Here is a 25620-nt window from a genome sequence, read left to right on the forward strand (position 1 = left end):
ATTGGTTCTCACACGTCAAGCGAACATACTTGAGCTTCCGTTTATCATAAATGATGTGTGCATTGATGAATGTTTATGTGAATAAAAGCCTAAATTAAATCTGTTCATCATATAAAGTGATTGTGTCTCTTGAGAAAATTTGGACTAAACTGCTAAATTCACATTGATTAGTTTTATGATCTCTTCATGAACTTTTTGAAGCGTCAAAGTGGTAGTTGCGTAGCTGTCAATGGAGGGACAGAAATCTCTCTGATTTTATTAAAAATATCTTCATTTGTGTTCCGAAGATGAACGAAAGTCTTGCGGGTTTGGAACGACATGAGGGTGAGTAATTAATGACAGAATTTTCATTTTGGGGTGAACTAACCCTTTAAATATGGTCATTCATATGCTTGGAATGTTTCGGGCTTGAAGGGCACATTATTCACTTAGACATAAATATGTGAACAGTTGTACTAACCTTATCTAACTTGATCATCAAGATTCTCATCACACTTGCTCTGCCATTACAGTAATTTCCTGAAAGAGAAAACCACAGAAGAAGACTTTATGCTAATGTCAGCTATAGCACCCCTTGTGGAAAGGGTGAGAATGCAATGTATACTTGTAATGCATTATAAGTTACGTTCTGCCATATTTAATTCTCATTCATTACCTCAAAAAGAACAGCTGTTTAAGCTTGTAGAAGTTCCACTGGACAAGGACATCTGCCTGATCACTGAGATGATAAATAACTGCAAATTTTCACAGGTTTCAGAGAGACTTCACCAGATTGCTTGGATAAAGGACACTGCGCTTCAACAGACCAGCTGTGTTGTGTATATCTCTGTCCATTGTTGATTGTGATACTTGCGCTAATGTTACTTGTGAACTGCAGGGGGCGATGTGTATCTGCTCTGCTTACATAGTCATTTTCACACAAATCTCCATATCTTCTTATTTATATCTCTATGTGAGAGTGTGTTTCTATTCATCTTTCTGCTCTGAAATAGCCCTCTATGTGCCGGCAGTCACAGCTGCCCTCAAGGACGTTTTACTGACATTTTTTTTTTATTCAATTAAGCCCCTGGTCCCTCCAGACTGATCTTGTGTTATATGTTTTCATTCAACTGGAGACTCATGGTTCACACTTCAAGACTGAAATTGCTTGTTTTTCTTTTTAAACGCACCTCCATTTTCATTTGATACGAAGATCTCACAATCATTCTAGGACTTTCCATTTCTGCCCCATTATTTCATAAGAATAGGTTTTAAATTCCAAAGGGGCGAAGAGGATCTTGATCGAATGGAATATAAATGCATGTTCTGCTCATTCTAATTTGGAGAATTTCAATTGTGAATTAAATCAGTTGAACTAGAAGCCTCCGTTATATTTTTCACTTTATCCTAATCATCTTTTCACCACGTCTCTTCTCTCCCGGCTCCTTCAAGTGTCTCTTCACATGCTCATCACTCTCCTCTAGCTGTGCTGTTTAACCAGCCATGCCAACGGCTGCAAATTGAGAGTGTTATTTGGTGTTTGGAGCTGTCACTGCGTTCAAAGATCCGCCGCTGGTCTTCCTTTATGAAACAATGACAGATGTACTGAGATAAATGAGTGGTGGAAAATATGGAGGGGAGATGTGAAGGAGGAGTTAAGGTGGTGGAATATGTTTGTGGGTCACTCATGGAAGTTTTTGAGGATAGAAGATGGATAATAAATGGAAAATATATTATTCACAACAGATGATGCTTACCAACTGACGAGGACCAAAGAGGAACCATGTCTTCCCCATCAGTCTTCATGTGGCTCCTCAGAAAAATCCAACAACACCTCCTGGGAGGCAGACGAGTCCCCATAATTCCTTTTACCATGTTATAGAAACACAAAGGTTAAAGTGCACAGGAACAAATGACACAAAATCAAACCACAGACAACAAACTGACATTGACTGATCATGTTGATCTCCTTCAGAAAGCACAGAATGATGTCCTAATGAAAAATTGGCCCCTTGCTTCTCAAAAATTAAGAAGTATATTTTTGAATGTTTGTTGTTAGTCATCAGAAAATATTACCACCATTTTAAATATGCATGTTCTCCAATGAGATGGCTTCTTAAATCTTATTTCTGCTAGCCTGAAGGACAGTTACAGCCTTTTGTCTGGAAACTCATAAACATCACTGATTACAGGCTTAAGCGATGGCATTCAATATAACACAATAAAAGATTCAATAATTTATAGTTTAATTAACAAACCCATATAGCACAGATTAATTGAGGTATATCTTTCAGTATCTGATACGTACAAGATACAGCAGATATTAATGAGGCAGCTGGACCTCAAACAAATGTTGAATGGCATCCAGAAACAACAACGCTTGATGAACATCTGATGGGCTTGGACACATCAGGATGAAAGTCTCACAAACAACAAGACCAGGTTGTCATTCACAGAAGCATTTCCTCTGGTAAACTATGTCATCTTGATACCTGGAAAAGAAGATAAAGGCTTAATAAAAGTCACAGCTCAAAATTCATTCAGGTCAAACAAGGAAAATGTGAAGTAAAATTATCAACACATTTTGTTTAATTGAGTCAACTGTATAATGTGATTAGTGGCCGATGCTCTGTGTGTTACAGTTGTGTACATAAAATAACAAGCATTATTTTTTGTCATTTTTTATATTTAAATGAACCCTCTATGGTATGGCGTTTCCATATGGCAACAATTAATTTCTACTCATTTCCTTGTTATTCAGAAAAAAATACAATATATTGCACTATGGAAATTAAAAGGGCAGCCCTTAAGGTAGCCAATGATGTGCTGTTTTTAAGTCACATGACATTTGAATGTCCCTCCAAAACACTCTTTCCCACTGTCACCCTCACACAGAAGACACCTGTTGAAGTGCTCCAGAAATTGCTCTATTAAAGGGTTAGTTCACCCAAAAATGAAAATTCTGTCATTAATTACTCACCCTCATGCCATTCCACACCCGTAAGACCTTCGTTCATCTTCGGAACACAAATGAATGAATTAATGAATGAAATTAATGAAGCTTCGGAGCGTTATGAATCAGCGTGTCGAATCATGATTCGGATCGCATGTCAAACCGCCAAACTGCTGAAATCACGTGACTTTAGCGCTGATTCGACATGCTGATTCATAACACTCTGAAGCTTCATGAAGCAGTGTTTTGAAATCGGCCATCACTATATAAGTCGTTATTTTGTTTTTTTGGCGCACCAAAAATATTCTCGTCGCTTTATAATATTAATATTGAACCACTGTACTCACATGAACTGATTTAAATATGTTTTTAGTACGTTAATGGATCTTGTCATTGCTGGCTATGCAGGCCTTACTGAGTCATCGGATTTCAAAAATATCTTAATTTGTGTTCCAAAGATTAACAAAGGTCTTACGGGTGTGGAACGGCATGAGGGTGAGTAATAAATTACATTATTTTCATTTTTGGGTGAATTAACCCTTTAACCTCATTTCTAAACATCTCTTCTCAAGGGGGATTTTTTGCAGCATCTTTGATAAGTAAATTAGATATTTTTATTCACAAATCAACTTTGTCCAACATAGTTTTATTGTAAATTGAGAAAATATCAATGTTTCAACGCTGTACCATGGTGGAATTGCAGTAATGTATTTCCCCATTGGCTTGTTTTATAGAAAGTAGCATCAACAATATGACTGCAGTTATTTATTTATTTGAAGTGTTTATTGTAGTATAGTTGTATTTATGTATAAATAACAAAATTATTTCTTCTTTTCAGAAAATGAATACAACATTTTTACGGAAAGGGCAATAGGAAGAGTGCAGAGTTAGCTCTTCCATGCGATGAGAGTGAGGATGAGTTAGTCAAATGATAGGGAATTATAGGGATTAAATGATAGGGATGTACTTATTTTTAGTTTGCATGAGTTCCAAGTATATAAATCTATCAATTTCTGAAAGAAATGTGCATTTAAATAGAAAAAGAAAATCATAATTTTAAAGAAAAAGTACTTTTTTTTTGACCATTTTCCATTGTGGTACAGCATTGTCATATGGCAATGTTTCCCTAAGTACCCACCCCCTTTCAAAAAAATAAAATAAAAAAAATTCTAAAATCTTTTTTGATTTGCATTATTGAAGCTATTTCATATAATAAATACATTTAAATAACTTATAAAAAAAATAACTTATTAAATAAAATAAAATAAAATAACTTATTAGCAAAATTATATTAGAACATAATGCATACCATGCATGTTAATGTCAACAGTTAAATGAATACATACATATTTTCTGTTTCATATTATTCCGTTAATTAAACTAACATAATCTATATATAATCTTTGCAGGTTTAGCTAATATCATTGTGATAAGAAATCATCGGGAACATGGCATTATTTGTGTTCATGCGAAAAGATGGTCAAACTCATTAAAGCTGAAGTGTATAATTTTAAATAGGCTATATTAAATATATAAATATTCAAACATTTTCTTGATGTTATCGTAATATCCAGAAGCTACTATGTACGCCATTTGCAGTTTAATTCCTCGTGAAAAGCGCTTTGTGGTTCTATCACATTACTCTGTTTGAGAATCAACCAACCAATGGTGTGAGCTTGGACCGGAACTATCTCTTTGCTCGACCAATGACAGACGGGGTGAGCATTCGGGAAAACTTGTTTTAAATGTAACCCTTTTTCAGTTCCGTTCAGTGGCGCTATAGTGGTGCTGAAATTACACCCGGTTCCTGCTGGTTTCAGCACCATGGACAGCAACCTCTAATTTACAGCTGCAGCGCGCACTGTGAATATGCTTCATTATTTGAGTTTAAAAAAAATGAAACCTTGCTCAAGCTACACAGACACACTATTGCACAAAACTAAACTGCTTCATTTTACTGATTAGAGTACTCAAAAGGAAGAAGGGCTCTCATTTGACTGTCCCACGCAACCTCAATACTGTTTATTAAATTAATAATCACACCTCCATTTCACGCTTTTGTTGTGAAAGTACACAACAGACTGTTCATGTAATAAACACTTGGTTGAAAATACTGTCATAGCGTTGCTGTAACATTTTGACATGCACGTCTCAAATGCGTGTCTCATTTTTCCATTTGATCTGTAAGTTCCAATATTCTTTTAATATTCTAACTCAGCATGAATATTAAAGCAACACTGATTTGTGTGAAAGAGGAGAGTCATATCAGCCTGTCTGAATATTTCACTGTTTAATGAAATGTGGTTTAACTGAACATCAGATTTATACAGAATTACTGGACTTAATTTCTGAGAGAGAGAGAGAGAGAGAGAGAGAGAGAGAGAGCGCACAGCCCACTGGCTGAAAGAGAGGATGCATCAGAGAGAGAGAGAGAGAGAAACTGTGATGATAATGGAGGCAGGAGAAACGAACAGAGAGAAGAGAGATTCACAACACTCTCGCGATTGATCAGAAAGCAGGTGTTGGACCTTCATCCACATCAGACTGATGTCAGAGGAGAAATGGATGTGCGGTAGGACTCGATGAGCTCCAGCATCTGACCGAACGAACTTCTGATTCACACGAATCCAGTCTCGAGATCATCGATCATCAGTTTTCCATTCTATTTCAAGCTTTGCGTGTTTCGCGGGATCTTTTCCTCATTTCACGCCTCTAAATCAGTTTGAAGCTGCAGCGCGCGAACGGAGCCCGATCATGAATATAAAACACATCAGATTCTTCATATAATGGGGATCGAGGACGCGAGTATGAGGAACGGACGGGCTCTGTCCGATCAGTGGGCCGACAGCGTGGTGGTCCGGCCCCGGACGACCGAACAGCACATCACGGTGCATAAGAGGCTGGTGCTGGGCTTCGCCATCTCCATCCTCACCCTCATCATCGTAACGGCCATCGCCATCACGCTCAGCGTCAGCTTCGAGAGATGCGCCGCGGAGAGCAGCGGGGCTCTGGCCGCGAACGGGTCCAGCAACAGTAAGTGGAAACAGTCCCGGGACGGGAACATCAGTCACAGAGACACAGAGGACGGCCAGCAGCCCTGGAGACATCTGCGCTTACCGGCCACCCTGCGCCCTCGCCACTACGACCTCCGACTGTCCGTGTACATGGAGAACTTCACCTTCTCCGGCGAGGTGAACATTGAGTTTGAATGCGTCAACTCCACGAAGTTTATCGTGCTGCACACGGACCGGCTGGAGCTGGAGAAAGCGCTGGTGTATTCGGACAGTAAGAAAGCGGGCGCCATGAGGATCCAGCGCCGCTTCCACTACCAGCCCAAGCAGGTGTATGTGATCGCGCTGCACAGAGAGATGAAGCCCCTCAGAACATACAAGATCAACATCACTTTTCACGCGCACATCGAGCACGAGCTCTTGGGATTCTTCCGCAGCTCGTACGTGCTCAATGGAGAAAGAAGGTAAAAGCGGTTCAGTATCCGTCTCAAAAAGTCTCTCATATGTTTATGAGGTGTTGCTGATATAATGTACTGCTGTTACCATGGGCAGGGCCGTAGCTGGGGTATCCGGTGCAGGTTGTACCGGATAACCCGTCACCACCGTTCACCTCTCTATAGCAACGGTCCTGACTTTGGAAACTACTAATGCTGCCTGATCCTCATATGCAAAATTAGGCCTTTTTTGGCTAATTATTTGCTCTTACAGAAATGTACAGTGGTAATCAAAACACCATAGTTACTAGAACTGATATTACTGTAAAAATATAATAAATAGGATGCCATTCAAACAGTGTAAGAAGCTGTAATCTTACCGTCCCCAAAGTACCACAGTTTTACCGCAGTAACTGTATTAACTGTGTATTTACTGTATTTAATAGTTTCAATAGTAATGTTCACTACTTCAAAACCATAATGAATGAACATGAGATGTTCTTATATAAATGGAGTTTATAGAAGTAGCATTTATTTTATTTTTGTCGAAAATCTGGTTGCCATGCTAAGTTTTGTGAGATTGGCTTAAATTTTTGTTGTTCTGTATACAGTGACACATGATGTGCAGATGAATGCCAGTAAAGTGTAAAGTACATCATGGAGGTGCTCATTTTTAAAAAAAACACAACTGGCAACACTAAAAATGTTATCACAACATATGTCAAAAGAAACAAGATATATTCTCTGGTTCTTCATTCATAACATTAACAGCTTTAAATCTAGGTTATAGTTAAGGTTAGGCAGTTCATCTGTAACTCTTAGTCAAAAAATTATTGTCTGCATGTAATTTTTATGTCTCAGTCTAACTGTTCCTCAGCGTTCAGGGAGGTCAGAGGTCACACAGATCTGAACGCTAGTCAAACCTCTGGATACTGAAGTCACAGCTGTCTGTCGCTGCACTCAATGACTCATTTACTGTCAGACACTGACTGAGACTCACATAATCATAGGAAGTTTTCCAGCACAGTGATAAACGTTCATAAACCCACACAGAGTTAGATTTACATATTTAAATGATTTATGCAGCTACTACCATAATACATCAATATATGCACAGTGAGATTAGAGAGTTAGATTAAGGTGTTTGATTCATATGTTTATGCTGAGACAACCCATTTTTATGTTTGAAAATCTTCAGGTCAGTAGTTATAATCTTATATAAATTTTTAAGATGCACTGTTAATTATCAGAAGCTCATATATGTCTATTGATTGTAGTTTTACAGCCGTTTACAGCCTCATATTCTCAGTGATTTCACTGAATACCAACTTCTTGCTCTTATTTTCCGGCTTCTGACTCTTTGTCCTCTGAGGGAAAAATGGCTCATGTCTGAATCTTTGCCCCAGGTTTTCTGTATTTGAGACATGTTTAAGCCTTGTTTTACCCTGAAGGGTTCTCTTTCATGGACACAGTTCACAAACCTTTTGTCAGTCCACCAGTTGCCCCCTTGTCTTTTCAATAACTGTTGAACCTTCTACTTCCTTTCAGCTGTAAACAGCATGTTAAGGGCTCAGCGCGATTCTTTCTTTTTCTTAAACTGTATTGTGAGGTCTTGATATCGTAATTGAAGAGCACCTTTGAGACAAATTCAGTATGTGTTGATGTTGTTCAGACAGCGTCCTGCAGCAGCTCTCAGCTCCACAGGCTGTGAAGATCATTGAGTTTAGTGTAATCAGCGCCTGCTGGCTGCTCGTATATTCATGAGCACTGAACGGCAGGGATCTCGCAGGATTGAGAAAATACCCATGTTTATGTAGTTAGATCTGATCTGATTGTCTAATCTTTTCAGAAATTTAATAGTTTTCCTTCATCCTCCTGTCTGCATCTCAATTGTGATCTTTAAATAGTGTAAATATGTTTAAATGGTACTAGCATCTATAAATGGTGAATGAAATGAAGAGGAGGTAAACAGATAGGACATTATAGACTCATTATAGATTGTTACTGCATCAATGGCTGCTAACAAGAGTAAAAAGTTGTGACAGAAATGCAGGAGTGAGCAGAACACCCCTCCTCCCCCGTCTGCTGGTCATGCTGTGGGTGGCGAAGGCAAAAATCCCCTGTGAGATTTGAAACTGGCTTTAATATCCGTTAATGCAGCTGTCTGGAATGCAGCTCACTCTTTCTCCTCCAGAACCGCTTTTCCTGCTCTCTAACTAGATTTTTACTTTGATATTCAAACTCAGTTCTGAAGTCCTCAATGTGTCTGCATGTAAATGCTGCATTTAAAATTCACCAATCCAGCTACATGTAAGATCAATTTTACAGCTTTTTATTATTTTCTTGCCATCTAAATTAGTTCGCTGTCAATCTGTTGATGTTGCGCTGTCACAGATGGATTTAATGTTTACAGCTGTGACATGCAGATATCAGATATATCATTATTTTTGTGTAGTGTATCTTATATCTTGACGTTTGATGTGATTTAGTTGCTGTGGTTAAAAAGCTGTGACAGTTTTGTCCATCTTCACTCCAGAAAGCTCATTAGTGTGATAAAAATGCACAGCGATGAGTACAGGGATGGCAGACAGAGCTAATTTACATTCAGGAAAGTCATGTGACAACCAATGTAATGAAGTTAAGGTGAAATGACTTTCCACTGTGGACTCCTGGACTAGTTAAATAGCATATATTTCAGCAGAGTTTTCTTTTATCTTACCTCTCTCATGTTTTTATTCCTGCTGTTATTCTGCAGGTATCTTGCGGTGACGCAGTTCTCACCGACTCACGCGAGAAAGGCCTTCCCGTGTTTCGACGAGCCCATCTATAAAGCCACATTCAGAGTGAGTCTGAAACACGAGAGCTCGTATCAGTCGCTGTCCAACATGCCAGTGGAGGCCTCAACGTCTGACGAGGACGGATGGGTGACCAACCATTTCTCCAGGACGCCCCGGATGTCCACGTACTACCTGGCCTGGGCCGTGTGCAACTTCACCTACAGAGAAGCAGTTACAGACAATGGAGTCGTGGTGAGTCGCGTTTTCAGCCCCCAAAACTCAAAGTTAGAAACAGTATACTGAGATTTTATTATTTTATAACTCTTTTCTAAAACCTAGTGAGCAGAATTTTAAAGCATCATCACAGATGCACTTCTGAAGGCCTAACCCTCATTTTCCAAATTCTAAGGCAGCATCTCATGTATGCTTCAAAGTGAAGTCAATCCCAGAATGCATTGCAATGAGATCAGTAAAAAGCCAATCCAATGTAAATGAGCAAAGAAATCAATACAGAACATACACTTGATTGATCAAAAGACATTCATAATGTTACAAATGATTTGTATTTTAAATAAATACTGTTCTTTTGAACTTTCTATTCATATATATATATATATATATATCATGTTTTCAACAAAAATATAAAAATATTAAGTAGAAGAACAGCTTTCAACATTGACAATAACATTAACATTGAAATCAGCATATTAGAATGATTTCTGAAGGATCATGTGACACTGAATATTGGAGTAATGATGCTGAAAATTCAGCTTTGCATCAGGAATAAATTATAAATTATTTAAATATATTAAAATAGAAAACAATTCAATTTTAATAATACTTCACAATATTATGTTTTTATGCCATTTTTATGAAAGCAGCCTTACTGAGCACAAGAGACTTCTTTCAAAAAGATTACAAAATATTACCGACCTCAAACTTTTGAACACCACTGTAAGTAAATCTGTTTCATTAAATACTCAAAATGATTGATAAAATAGTTTAATTTAATTTAAAAAGTGACCAATATTTGTGTGTGCTATGTAGTTCATTAGCGTATTGAATCATTAGCTAATCACATGCTAACGTCAAAGTCGATTAATATCAATTGTCGAGTCTCATGTGTACTGCGCTATTATGTATTTAATGTAGCTGATGTTAATGTAGAATGTTCCAAATCTGTGACCTGTGAGGTTCCATCTCAGTGAGGATATTCCCTTAGAAGGCAGCTGCCAAGACATTAAGTTTTGGAACAGAGCTATTATCTTGCTCACAGTCGATATGTTTATGTTACTCTACATTTCTAGTCAATATATAATGGTTACACAATGGATAATGGTTGTCTCCACTAACATTAGTCCAGCGTCCACAAAGTCATATACATGCCTTTTAAAAGGTTAACTGTCATGTGTGCAACTGGTGTTCACTTATGCTCATGTCCAGGATTGTGTTCATGACAAACTCTTCCAGGTTTTATATAACATACAGGAACATGTTTGATGTAAAGTTTAGCCATTAAGATATAGTGTGTGTTGTATCACTTTCATCACATTCACTTAAATGTTTTTTTTGACACTGAATCCTCACATTATAAGCAGCTTCATCTGTCTGCCAATAGAGAGACGCTGTTTATGAGTTGTGTTACTGATATCGTATTCAGTCAAAGTCCTGTTGTCAAATTAGACACTTCCTGACAGCTTCCTCTGTGTCTCCTGCTGTGTGCCCTTGGCCGGACTCCTCCTCATATTAGTGTAATTAATCTATCTCCTTCAGCATGACCGCGCTCTCCTTTATATCATATCAGTAGAGTGTGCTTCTATCTGGGGCATTTATATCCACACTGTGGCTTGTAGCGGTTAGCCGCGCACTAGCTTCCCCCATCAATCACATTAAAGCGGCAGGGTAGCCCCCTTGCTCCATTCATCATACAGATTTGGCTGTGCGGAGCGAGAGGAAAGATCGTGGGAGAGGAACGTTGAAGAGGAGAGTGGAGTTATTACTCTGGGTTTATGGGGAAACACTGATCTACCACACACACGTGTGTAAAGATCACGACAGACCCAGCAGCAGTTGGTTGGGCATTATGTATTATATTAGTATTTTAAAGCTCTAGATGGTGGTGGTGAATTTTAACCATTAATTTTAACTGCATACAACTATGAGTTTATGAAGTATGTACAGTAATTGATGCAGTTATACAGTTACAGCATAAGAAGCTGAGCAACTCCATCTAACATAGCATACTGATGTGCATGATTACAGGAGTAATGATGATTGAATCTGTTGACAATCAAGATTTGATTGAGCTTTGAATCATTTCCACAGCCCTAACAGAAAAACCGACCGATCGATCGATCAATCAACCAATCAATCAATCAACCAACCAACCAATCAATCAATCAATCAATCATGATTTTGCACACAAACACTACTGCTCAATCTTTCTGACCAGACATTTTTTTTTACCTGGTGTCTTATATTAGTTAAAGTAATAAAATAAGATAATTATCTGATTGTCTTAAAATATAGTATATTCCATTTATAACACTGTAGTAGCCATTATGAAATCCACAAGCTTATTGTCAGTCAGTTTTTATTTATCTTTTCATTAAAATGACAAATGTTCTTGTAATATCTAATCAACATTCAACACCACTATACTAAATATGCTAATTACATATTCATGAAATTACTCAGCCTGATCAGAAAAGCATGTTTACTGCATTTAATGGACAAAATTATGGTTTTAGCAGTAGAATACAAATGCCTTGAAATATCGATGTAGGTTTCAAAGTTAAAATACCAGCATGAATATTCAAACTGATTTATGCTGGTTTGGTGCTGGTCAAGCTGTTAAACCAGTCTAAACAACACAAGCTGGGGACTAGCTAGACTTTCTAAGAGGGAATCATATTATGTAAAATTTTGAAGATAAATTTCACATATTGTACAATTTTTATGGCACAGTTTGGATCTTTATAGAAATGAATTTGTGAAGCACCTGAAGTATCTCTCTCATACAGACATATAGTGTAATAAGTCCACAGGTTGTTAATATCAGGTCAAGTGCTCCTTGTCATCTGAGTGTGTTGACTAAAGCATCATCTTTTCATCAGAAAGAGCTTGTTAGCGGATCAATGTTGAGCTGCCGCTCATTGAGAGACTCTCTATTAAAGTTCAATTAACCCCATTTAAGTCTCTGTCAAGCTGCCTTCAACAAAACCAAAGCAACAAACAAATGAAGCAGTCAAACTAGAGTCAGATTGAACAATCTTCACAATAGCTGATTAATGAAGCTTCTCTTGATTGTCAACTTGAGCGCTTTGTCTAATTACAGGTTGTTTTAAATCACATTGATTTGATTGAGCTTTGAATCATTTCCACAGCCCTAAGTGCCATCCATTCATCTTTATATCAGACATAGAGCTGATCGATACGGCAGCAACATGTGAGGTAAACAACACATAATTCAATGTGCATTGCTGCCAGGCTCTGAAACAAAGGCTTTCCTCCTGCTTGTTTTGCACGGTAACTCTGTTAGTGTAGGAGGACATTCATTCTGACTAGATGGATGCCCGTTCAGAAAGCCGTGCCATGCATCAGCCTTCGGCTAAAAGAGACCAAGATCATTTTTACTGTGAGAATACATTTCCCACAGAGCCACACCTCACACACTTTCTCTTTCACACTTGTTCTCTCCCTCCTCTCTCTTTCTCACACACATACAGTATAATCGTAAATACAGAATAAAGGATCTTGCAATAACGCAAATGTTTTGTCTTTGCTTTTTTCTGGAAAACTAACTTGTTTCCAGGAACAATTGTCTAAAATGCTATTTTAATAAACCAGTTTTAAAATATATGGAAATAATCTATAATAATCCTATACTTGTAAAACTACATTGAGAAATTTTCAACAGCTGCAATTCAATAACATTATGTTTTATGAAAGCGCAGTTGATTTAAGGATGTGTAAACAGGTAACTTTTCAATGGCCTTTGTCTTGAAAGTCTTTTTACCATTCATTTTCATATTTCACGGATTACAAAACATTATTTAGTAAGTTATGCTATGAACCAACAGAACCAGAGACAAAACTCGTAATGTCACAAACCATGATTTGAAATAAGTAGTATTTGAATATTATTGTGAAATATTCATATATATAGCATTCAAATGTTTGGGGTCGTTACGAGAGAAATCACTCTAGTGACAGTAATACATTTGAATGTTTTACATACTGGATGGCGGGTGCACTTGAAAGATAAATGCAAAATTCACCAGCCAGATGAAGGCATTTGGCAGATATATTCACCAAGGATTACTCTTTCAAGTCCATAACAGTTATCCTTGAGGGAATTCAGGTTAGGAATAAACCCAGAGCCGTACAAGAGTTCATTCAGCACCTGACACAATTTGACTTTTGTTCTCCCTCTCTTCCGATGTTGTGTTGATGTAGATTCGGCTGTACGCCAGGCCTGACGCCATCCAGAGCGGATCGGGGGACTACGCTCTGCACATCACCAAGAGACTCCTGCAGTTTTACCAGGATTACTTCAAAGTCAAATATTCCCTCCCAAAATTAGGTAAGACGGGCGGTGAAATGTCTTCAGCTTTGTCTGGCTTCAGTGAAACGGGCAATAAATGTTCTTCTCATGGGAAACCGAGTGATTTTTCATTGTTCCATTTGTACTGCAAGCCGGTTCTGTGTGATTTAGTGTTTTGTACTTGTGTGAAGAGGTGAAGGAGTGTCAATAGCAACTCAGTTCTTGCATTTATTGATCCCAAAAGCAGTTTAGGCTGTTTGTGGTTGTGTTTGGTCTTGGGAATTAAAGCACACACCATGATACAGGTATGTGTGGTAGTGTATGTAGTGTGGTTGTGGTGGACTGGCTCACATCAGACTGTGTCTCGCTCCATTGGGTTCCTGTCAGCTCTCTGTATTCATTTGAATATAGCCATCAATCTCTCTGGGCTTCTGTCTGTCACTCTCTTCCCCCGCCTGCTCGCTTCCTCTCTAAATGTGTGTGTGTTTGTGCGTTTGCATGTAAGGCTGTGTATTTCAGAGCACATGTAATATTAATCATGTTCCTCTCTTAAACGCTCTCTGGGAAGCATTTGCTCTGTTTGCTAATAGGGTTAAGACCCTCTCAATATTCACACACAGACTATATTTCAATGATTTTCTTTCTGAATTTCTTTCATTCTCATTTCCACCTCTTGGTAAATCCAGCTTAAGCTATTAGCTGTGTTTGAGAACATGGCTGTCGGTCTGCTAGTTTGGAGCAGCTAATGACCGTCCTAGACCAGCTAATATGTTCCAAAACACAGCGACCAGCTTAAGCTAGATTTAAATCTACAGTTAAATCTTTAATTTAGTTCTAATGAGGAAAATGTAGCACTCTTGCTAATGTTATCACGTGTTACCTTGTGAAAAAGAAGTGCTTAAAATCGTCATGAAACGGAAGTTGCGATAGTCTTTTCTTTCCTATTGTGCTGTATTATGAGCAAAACAGCTTCTCGAACAAGAAAAAATGTCGATAGGGACTTGATTTTGTACATGAGGAATTGTCTTGAATGATCTTTGGATCATTGTGATTTGCTATTGCTGTGATGTCATGTGATTGACAGGTTGTCCCACCCTAACACCAGTAAACACGTCATCAGAGAAGAGAAGAGATGTCACTGCAAGTTATTTTGATTAAAGATTATGACGGCACATGAGTTAAAAAATTACATTACATTGTGAAATTATAAAGATAGTAGGACTTAAGTGGGTCAAAGCACTCAAAAGTTCAGCTAATTGCATTTAATATAAATTTAAGCATTATTTTTATTTAATTGTAAATAACATGAAATTAAGTGTTAAAAAACATTACATTTAGTACTGTATTCTTTTGAAGTATATTATATAAAGTGCCCCTATTATGCTATTTGAAAGGTTCCTAATTCTGTTTAGGAGGTCTCCTACAACAGGTTTACATGCATCAAAGGTCAAAAAACACTTTCATTTTTTTCATAATATACACTGCACATCACATTTTTCAAAGATTCTCAAAAGACTCGTCGGATGAATCAGTATCTCTAAATCCCTCCTTTCCGCGAACCTGCTCTGCTCTGATTGGCCAGATGGCCCAGTCTGTTCTACATTTTACAGCTCCGGTGGCTTCCTAAAGCTCAGCAATTGTACACTCTATAAAGACAGTAACGATGGTGTCGATTTTGCCATATTAATTCGAGCTCGACTCCGATGATAAAATATTGGAAGAACTAGTTAATCAACCTGAACCTCCACTGCAAGGACAACTTGAGCAGGACGTTTCTCAGTGATACGCTACTCAGTTTGACGTTCATCATGAGATGTTGCCACTGTAATTTCTCACCATCATCATTAACAAGTCCATCAATGTGTATATTTCTAATATATATATTTCTGGTGGGTTCTAACACATGTGCACTGCAATATTATTAACAGTATCAATAACAGTGCATACGTTGGCCGAGCGCTAACACGAATGACTGAACATTAAAGTTTGTAAAACAAATCTTGCTCCATTCTTTATCATTACTCAAAGTAGTAAGAACGACAGACAATCTGCATTAATGGACACAATTTTAGGTAATAGTGGGCCTACAGCTGATTAGCAAAAGTATTTCATTAAGACAGTAATAACGTGAGTTAGCCGGTTAGACATACACAATATAGGTAAAACACTATGTATTTTGAACACTCAGTATAAAATACAGCATTAATTAATCACACTTACGGGTTGTGATTCTGGGGAGCAAGTTGGTCCAAATAAAGCAGATACTGTCCCATCTTTAACCACTGATTCTTCACAGCCTTACGCTTTGATTGTGAAAGTAAAAGGGCCCTTTGCGGTCCCCGCGTTCCCATTTCTCCCCCCCAGAACGCGATTTCGGCCGAGGGAGAACCCCACAACACCCGCCACCCCCCACCCCGGAACGCGATTTCGCCCCGGCCCTCGCGGAGGTCTGTGCACGCAACTGCTCTCAACATCCCCTCATGCTACTAATGAGTCTTTTTCATTACTGCTGCTCTATTGATTGACGTCCTGCAGGATCGTTTCACTGAATCTTTTCAAACATGTTGAACCCTTTAATGAGGCTGGAGATTTTCACAACCTTCATTTTGTCACCTGCTAAAAAGATTGTCAAGTCTGGCTGTTAAAATGTCACGTCAAGGATGCTGCTTGTGCAAAGAAACAGTTTGTTTTCAACTCAGTTGGTGACCTTATGATACTTTTGATGTGTTAATGGTGCTTGTCACTGCTAAACTGAGAGGTGAGACGGTTTCAGCGTGAACTGCGGCTTCATATGAGAAATGATGTGGATGAAATGAATGCGTCCGTTACGTAAAGACACCATCTGCGTGTTGAGTGTTGGAGCAGTTGTAGCCCCTCTGGTCTCGAAACAGGAACATTCTGTCTTTCTGCTCATGCAAACGAGAGAAATACAGAGAAATGAAATCAGAGCGTACAGGTTGAGGACGGCACACTTGAAGTCCTTGAAGCACCTCACACAGATGTGTTTTAAAAGCTTGTTATAGCTGTTGAAAGCATTTTCTAATGCTCCGGTACTTAAGGTTTATGTGGTTTGAGAGATTTTAGGCCATTTGTTTTGTTCCTTCTTTGACTTAAAGACTAAAGTTCTTTGTATCTGCGGCTCTTGGCATGTGATCCGTCGCTAATAGCATAACGATTTCTCTCAGAAGAAACGATGGCACAAACCGCAACACGACCCATTCATCAAAGTGGTCCATTGTTCGCTCGCCAAATCTGTAGCAGCGTCCAATTAGAGCAACTTAATCAGAGCCGCCATTTACTGTGACTGGCAAATGAGAGACAAAGAGCCACTGCACACTCTCTCTGTTCCTCTCTTTCATTCACTCTCTCTCAAAGAGGGTGAAAAAATGAATGACAGTAAAGGGATTTAAAGAATGATGCAAGCCAGAGGAGAAAATGGACTTTGTTGTCGGGTAGCAGTTAATACCTTCATATGATGATCAGTAATCGGTTTCATGCCTTTGACGCGAAAGCTTCCTGAAGCTTCATCATCAGTGAAGAGTCACATGCAGAATGATAATAAGATGAAGAATCAGAGCGGAGTGTGTTTGCATCCATGACACCCTTCATCCTTTTAGCTTTCATTACATCAACAAGTGTCTTCGGCTGCAAGATTCAAACCGTCTGATGCTTTTGGGAGTTGTTGTGAGGATGCTCTTTGGGTCCCAGTGAACTGAGAAATAAATAAATCTGTCATAAGTGAGAATTTGCAGGCACTTTCATTTAGACATTTCACCCCTGCAAATTTGTGTGCTGCAAAACACATTTGACTGCTAATTCTCAGATTACATCAAAATCTCGAGAAAACAAGAGCTGTCTGGTGCTCAAACATTGAGTCAATTTGTTTATCAAATGAGATGCTGCTCGGAGTGAGATGATAAAATGGACTCTTCAAATGGTGGTTGAAAATAAAGCCAATGATAAAAGTTTCAACTATTTATTTGTGTATTGTAATGCAGAAATAATAAAAAAAAATATGATATGCCATTTAGAACACATCCTTGGTGTTAAATTTCACTTAAAAAGTGCTTCAGCACTGTCATATTTACACATTCCCATTTAAAATTTGACTTGACAGTTGGTCAGTCAGTCAATATCAAAAGTTGAAGACTGTAATGGAGCACATCATCTGTTTGTCAGAATAAAGAGACGTGTGAGCATTTGAAGTAGCATTTAGCGCGTCCTTTGAGAGGGACGTGATCTTTCTTAGATATTGATCTACAGTAAGTGCTTCTCAGAGAGAGATCAATGATCTATCAAAAAGAGGCCGAGTCGCTCCAGACTCTTCTTGACAGCAGCATCTGAGCGACAGATATGGATGAATGCAAAAGGAAATCGAATGCGTGACAAATGTGGACAGGGTTCATCTTCCTTAGCTGTTAAAACTGCAGAAAAATCAGCAGCGTGTGTGTGATGAGATGGGCTCTAGGAAGATATCCAGTCCATCGCCAACTAATCAGACCAGTCAAATCCCAGTGTCATTCACTGGCTGTTATTCCTTTTGAACTTCCTGCATGTTGATCCAGGAACAAGTTCCTCTTGGCCGAATCATGTAAAGAGCAGGTTCCCAGAGATCAGATCCAGATCAGAATCACACATGTGACCTTCAGATTTATTTGAACTCACTGCATGATGGGAATGATGACATTTATCACTATCACCTTTGGGGCCACCCCTACTTTATGAGATTATAGTGAGAAGAGAGCATTCTGGGTAATTTCCTCAGTCTTGAGAGATCAAACTATATGAATTAATCTGAGAGAATGAGACATTAAAGACTGACAGCAGGACGTCTGAGGACATCTGATACACTTTCAGATGCCGCATATACAATGTTTTCTGAGGTGAGTGATTGATTTTGAGGAGGATAAGAATGTTTATTATTTCCTTGTTTTGAATGAGTCTATTTCTTCGCTCAATTTTGCAGTTCATGTCCTCTGCAAGGTCACCTTTCACTGCATCATTCCGGCTCTATTCTAACCATCATTATTATTTATCAATACAACTGTGACTGTCATTTCTCTTTTAGTTTGCTTCATCTGACTCTTTTATTTCTTTCTTGCTCGCTCTTTCAGTCTCTTTCCTGCCCCAATCCTGGCACACAAAATCTACTCATCATTCCTCACTACTTCTTCAAAAATTGAGTTTTTAAATACCTATTTTTGTGTCTCGATCACTATCTCCGCCCGTCTCTCTGTGTGAATGCTCTGGGTTGGGCCCTTAATCCAAAAAATCCCAAGGATAATGGTAATCTCTTCTAGAATTCATTAAAACTAATCATCAAGGTCGGACGAGGGGTGTTTTGAAAGCGCCTCACCATCTATGTGAAAGTGACGGTCATAAAACTGAAGGGTATTAAGATGAAAAATGAGGCACATTATAAAAGAATCACAAAGCCGCTGTGCGTCTGATGAATGTTAACAGAGTGTCGCTCTCCATCCCTCTTCTTTTACTGAGGAACAACTTGTAGAGTGTTTGAAAAGTGTTTCTCAATCCTGACCTTTGACCCTTCAAGTTCTCCTAAGGAAGAAATGTAATAATAGCATACTGCTAACTACATACTGTGCAGTATAGATTGTATACTGCCTACTATTTAAAACATACGTGAAGCAGTACACATTATGCAACAATAAACATTTAGTCATCCAGTTATCACACAGATGCAGAAAATCTTCATACTGTACACAATATATATGCTGCACACTTCAAAAAGAAGTGTGTACTTACTGTACTAGTATGCTTTTCAATAGAAAGATGTTCAAATTCATTAATTCCAACAACATTACTGTTATTTTAAAAGGTGCCATTATAATTGATGAGCTCATTTTGTTTATCGATCGCTCCTTATTAGAGCACAAAATCATAATCCTCATCACGAGAATCAGATTCTCGATTCATCTGGTATAAAATGAAAAATCCAACCATTATTAGTTTCCTTTATCTCACATTTTAATGAATAACTTCCCAGCACTTACTAAGACTGTTATGTTTTTTCCATTACCAGCCTCTCAAAGCGAGAGCTCATTCACAATGAACTAATATAAGTGTGTGTGACTGGGTCTCCTTTATGTTGCTGTTTATCATAGAATGCTATTAAATCGCACAAGGTCACATGATCAAAGGAGAGGTCTTGACACTGCTGGTGTCATAAATCACATGAGCTGTCACATTCACTTTTGGATGGTGCTAATAAACATACAGGTGTCTGCAGCTTCTCTATTAATATTACATGAGCTTTTCTTTGCATTTCAATACGAGCTAGAAGCCTTCATCATCTACATATAACAGCGAGAACAGTTGTTATTCAAAAACACAAGTGTGAAAATTTGTCATTAAATCTGTTCCAAAGTCTATGAGACGCTGCTACATTTACAGATATCATAGGCATGTTCCTAAAGGATGAGAATTTTTTACTTATTTATTTCATAATAATACATTTATTTAATGATATTTGTATTTTTGTTATATTGTTTTTATATTTTATATCAACATTATTTTGCCTCTTCAGATTTTATTTTGCCAGTATTGTATGTAACCTTCACAAAAAGTAGAATCATAAAATGCATTGCGACAGTTACAGTTTTCTTAATTAATATTTTGAATTCGTTTTATAAATATTTACATTTCAGTACATCAAGTTAAACTAAATGAAATGTTGCATTGGGTACTAGCTGGGATACAATTAACTTGAATTTTTATGTTGTATTTTATTTCAGTTAATGTTTATTTCAAGTAACATTTTTTTTTTTTTTGTTATGGTTTTAGTTTTAGTTTCTATAATATCCCTGCTCAGTTACCATATAAAGAGAAATGTTGACTGTGAATATACTGACTAATCTAAATAAAATACACTATTTTTGTCATGTGCATGTTAAGTGCATAATGTCCTTAGCAACATACTAAAACAACTAAAGTGTATTGAGTTATTATTTAATTGATTATTTGACTCCAGTGTCTAATACAGCGCAGTATGAAGAGTGATCCAATGTTTTCACAATGTTGCAATATGTCATTTTTCTCACTTATCATTTCTTGAATTGAGTTCTTCTGTCTTTATTTTCTGCTTTGAGAGATTTAGCACCAGCAGTGCGGCTGTATTCAAGGAAACACACTGACCTTTAGTGTGCTTAATCACAGATGTGAGTGTGTGTGTGTGTGTGTGTGAGTTTGGCCCGGTCAAGGCGTGATGAAAGCTGGAGCCGTGTTTTGCTCTTTCTGCTGAGTTTCACTCTTGCTTTGTTTGGACCTCGTGTTTCTTCATCTATCAGCCTCTCTCTGAAATCGACACCCTTTTGGTCTCTATCGATTCTGCCCATCATTTTTGTTCACCTCCTGCTGAGACTGAAACCTGAAGCTGAGGCAGAGATGAAGATTCAGAACTGCAACGAGGAACTCTGATGTTTCCTTTAAAAAGATTAAAAAGGAAGTTTGGGATCCAGACATCAGATTATACTGAAAACATACAGCAGGGGAACACGGCTGTGATGTTTCTGGCAGCTTGTGATGTCAGTTGAGTTTGTGTAATCTTTTCTCTAGTGTGAGCATCTTTCCCATAATCCTCAGCTATGATTAGGGCTGATATATTCTGGCCAAGCTGCAGGTGAGCTGTAGGTGCTCATCACTTGATGTCTGACTCAAATGTACTGTCTCACCTTCAAGGTGAGATCAAGATCAAGTTCTTATCCTCCTGAACAGGCCATAGACCAGGTAGTTCAGACTGGTTTATACTTGTTAGTGCTGGTCTGGTGCTGTTCATAATGTTCATCAGCAAAACTGGTAAATGTCACGCTTTGATTGCAGCAGGGTGAAATTAAAAGCAGGATTTAATTGCAGTTGATTGATTAACAAAAAGACGAAACAAAATACTCTGTATATATGACATATAAACATATATATTGACGAGAACAGACAAGGACTGAATGAAAACCAAGGCTATAAATACACAAGGGGATAATCAATGAAGCATAGAACAGGTGTGTAACTAAATCAGTAACCATGACAACTAACTCAAAGTAAACAAACAGGAGGGCAGAGGCCTGTTTCATGAAACTAGTTGAACAAACTCTGAGTTTCAGTATAGGTTTAGAGTTGACAGAACCAGACAAACCCAACTCGGTTTAGATCAGGATCAGCTGTTGCACAACGCTCGGTATAAACTTTCTCTGTCAACTTTGGTTCAATGATTGGAGCGAAGTCTGTAGCTGGCTCGATGACTGGAACGAAGTCTGGAGACGACTCGGTCACTGGAGTGTCCATCTTGTCCGTAGACACTGGCGGGGCAGCCATCTTGTCTGTAGACACTGGCGGAGCGGCCATCTTGTCCGTAGACACTGGCGGAGCGGCCATCTTGTCCGTAGACACTGGCGGAGCGGCCATCTTGTCCGTAGACACTGGCGGAGCGGCCATCTTGTCCGTAGACACTGGCGGAGCGGCCATCTTGTCCGTAGACACTGGCGGAGCGGCCATCTTGTCCGTAGACACTGGCGGAGCGGCCATCTTGTCCGTAGATACTGGCGGAATGGCCATCTTGTCCGTAGATACTGGCGGAGTGACCATCTTGTCCGTAGACACTGGCGAAGTGGCCATCTTGTCCGTAGACACTGGCTTGAGTGCGTGGCGACCGGCGGGCTTGAGTGCGAGGCGGCCGGTGGGCCTGAGTGCGATGCGGCCGGCGGAGGCTTCGGAATGCCAGCTGCTCGTGCTGAAGTCAGCGGTGGATCGTTCACACTGGACAACAAACAATCCTCTCTGCTCTCGGTCCAGAGACGTGACGTGACTCTGGGAGATCTGCGGAGACGTGACGTGGCTCTGGAAGATCAGCGGAGACGTGACGTGGCTCTGGAAGATCAGCGGAGACGTGACGTGGCTCTGGAAGATCAGCGGTGACTTGACTTGGTGTTGTTGTTGTGGCCGCCATTTTGTGAGTGTCTTCTAGCGCGGCAGCCATTACATGGGTAGATGAGGTGTCGCATTCCTCCGCGACACCCACAGTTAAATATAGAGCCAACAGTCAATAATGCAAACTCCAAAAAGTGACTTAGGGATGAACGGGGTCCCTCACAAATCAGTTGTGATTTAAGTGGCTGATTTATGCCCTCAGAGAAAAAGTCTATCAGCACACAGTCCGGCAGATCTGAACAATATGCAATGTCCAAATATTCTTTAATATAATCCTCCAACGATCGTGTGCCCTGCTCGAGCCATAACAACAATTGTGCAATGTTCCTACCGGGCCAGTGTTCTCCAGAAAAGCTGCTGGATCCTTGTATTGGCGAGGACTTCTGTAACGAGTCGGGACACGATGTAGAATCCATGTGCATGCTTTAATAAGCAGTGTTTGTAGTCAGACAGGCAATGGTAGAAAAACAGAAGACAGGTACAGCAGAGAGCAGACAGAATCGTAGTCGTAGAACAGGCAATAGGTCAGGGCGGGCAGATATCAATCATAAGTCCAAGACAGAGCAAATAGTCCAAAGGGCAGGCAGCAGAGAATCGTACACGGGGAACAAACAGGGTCAACAACAGGCAGGCAAACACAATGAAAAATGCTCAGAAATGCAACCGTAGTATACAAGACCTCACAAAGACTGTGAGGTTGAGAGCAGCTTATATAGTCCAGGTAATGAGCAGCAGCTGGGTGTGGTGATTACTGATTGGTGGAGTGAGTGCAGGTGATTGCCAGGGAAGATTATGGGAAATGGAGTCTGGGAATGACTGGAACTGTGACAATATTACTTTGCTCAGAGCTGATTGGTCCAGTTTTGGTTTGTGATCACTAACCCAGAATAAAACCTGCTCCGAAGCAGGGTAGTCTTGTAGCGTATGTGACCATGGTGATGAAAACCGCTCAAAACCAACCCACCTTCTTGAGCCCGAAAACTCAGCGTTTGCTCAAACTAAACGCAAACTTACCTGGGTAAAAACTGAAAACGGCTTTGTGCAACAGGCCACAGGCAGGCAAAACCAAAACGTGAACACAAAGCAAATAGAATATAACTCTGACAGTTAAACTGCAGTTAAATTCTTTCTGTTAAGTTAAAATGTGTGCTTGTCACACCAGCATTCAAAATAAAACATCTGTGTAATTACATACCATGTAAATATCATGGTATTTGGTTGGGATTTTTTCATCATTTTGATGCCAAGGACCCCCAAACATGATATGATTTCCCTTTGTGAGAGACCTTCTTCCTACAATTCAAAGGCATTTTCATGTATAAAAACAAAATAATGTTGTTTAAGTGTAATATTATAAAGACAACATGTTGTTTGAAAAAGTGAATAATTTAATGAAATTATTAAAAATGTCTTAAATTAAATTAAATTAAACTATAGCATATTGCCATTCTGGTAGTATTAAGTAAAAATAACTTATTAAAATATTATCAGGAAAATATTATTAATGTATTTATAAATTTGAAGAGAAACATGACCAATTAAAATTATTAAATTGCATTTATAAAATCATTTTTAACATATAAAGATTCAACAAAATATACAAACAGTATGAAAGATGAACACTTAGAAATGAATTTGGAAATTATTATTATTATCATTATTATTATTATTATTATTATTTTACACAAACTGAATGCAGATATGATTTTATTAGTGGACCTGGACCCCAGTCTGGTATATGGTATAATCATTCATTACCATGATAAATATGAGTCATAGAAGTGCTATGGTGGTATTATCACCTGTTTTAGGTATCACTGTACATGCTACCAACACAGAAATTTCAGGGAAAGAAGGAGTAAAGAAAATTAGCTATATTGACTGCACACTAAAGAGCAAACAAGTCAAGTCAAGTCAAGTCACCTTTATTTATATAGCGCTTTTTACAATGTAGATTGTGTCAAAGCAGCTTTACATTGATAACTGGTACATTGTTTGACTGCACAGCAGCTCTTAAAGAATAGTGTCAATGCAGGCAGATCAAAAGCACTGTTGAATATCAAAATGTCAAGTCAAGTGTCCCCAACTAAGCAAGCCAGAGGCGACAGCGGCAAGGAACCCAAACTCCATCAGGTGACATCAGGTGGCAGACAAGTGGCAAATTGGTGTTAAAATGGAGAAAAAAACCTTGGGAGAAACCAGGCTTAGTCGGGGTGCCAGTTCTCCTCTGGCCAACAGTGCTTTGTTACAATTCAGGTTGCTATCATAAGTCCAATAGGATCGCAACATTAAAAGTATTTATTTCAGTTCCATCCAATTGAAGATCGTATTCATCACGCCGGTATGGACGGTTGTTGAGGAACTGTGTCGTGGCTGTCGTGTCGATGAGGCCTTCACAGGGGATGATCTAGTTGACTCAATCTCTGCTGATATTTCAGGGCTGCGTTGTGGTCGTGTCAAGGTGCAGGTCCTTGGTCTCACCTGGATACGGCCCGGATCCGGTTGACTACGGTGAACCTCGGGATAAACAGAAAGACTAATATTAGCGTAGATGCCATTCTTCTTCTGATGTAACGAGTACATCAGGTGTTATAGGAAGTGTTCCCGGTTCCGGCTGACCTAATTTATGCAGCCTAATAATCCTTTAACGGATTTGGAAATATAAATTGGTAATGTGTTATGTGTATGCCAGGTTAAAGAGATGCGTTTTTAGTCTAGATTTAAACTGACAGAGTGTGTCTGCTTCCCGAACAATGCTAGGAAGATTGTTCCAGAGTTTAGGTGCCAAATAGGAGAAGGATCTACCACCTGCAGTTGATTTTGATATTCTAGGTATTATCAGCTGGCCTGAATTCTGAGATCGCAATAGACGTGAAGGACTATAATGAATTAGGAGCTCGCTCAGGTACTGGGGAGCTAAACCATTTAGTGCTTTGTAAGTAATTAGCAAGATTTTAAAATCTATACGATGTTTAACAGGAAG

The 25620-nt window shown here is 38.8% G+C and overlaps 1 protein-coding gene and 1 long non-coding RNA gene across 3 annotated transcripts in view; one reads left to right on the forward strand and one right to left on the reverse strand.

Annotated features, from left to right (window-relative positions):
• Window positions 1–2439, reverse strand: part of LOC127511044 (uncharacterized) — a 46306-nt gene extending 43867 nt beyond the window's left edge. For both annotated transcript variants that reach the window (XR_007929822.1, XR_007929823.1), the window contains exons 1-4: window positions 2288–2439; window positions 1737–1844; window positions 656–1560; window positions 461–519 (exon numbers count right to left, since the gene is read on the reverse strand). This is a non-coding gene — a long non-coding RNA (uncharacterized LOC127511044). The remainder of the gene's footprint in view (window positions 1–460; window positions 520–655; window positions 1561–1736; window positions 1845–2287) is intronic.
• Window positions 2440–5229: 2790 nt separating this feature from the next.
• The window catches only part of LOC127511012 (thyrotropin-releasing hormone-degrading ectoenzyme-like), a 140806-nt gene continuing 120415 nt past the window's right edge, over window positions 5230–25620 (forward strand). Inside the window, exons 1-3 of the mRNA XM_051891272.1 lie at window positions 5230–6407; window positions 9133–9406; window positions 13613–13739. Of these exons, the coding sequence (XP_051747232.1) occupies window positions 5719–6407; window positions 9133–9406; window positions 13613–13739 (1090 nt within the window). The 5' untranslated portion in view covers window positions 5230–5718. The remainder of the gene's footprint in view (window positions 6408–9132; window positions 9407–13612; window positions 13740–25620) is intronic.

The sequence above is a fragment of the Ctenopharyngodon idella genome, chromosome 4 (assembly GCF_019924925.1).
Source record: "Ctenopharyngodon idella isolate HZGC_01 chromosome 4, HZGC01, whole genome shotgun sequence".
Classification (NCBI taxonomy): domain Eukaryota; kingdom Metazoa; phylum Chordata; class Actinopteri; order Cypriniformes; family Xenocyprididae; genus Ctenopharyngodon; species Ctenopharyngodon idella.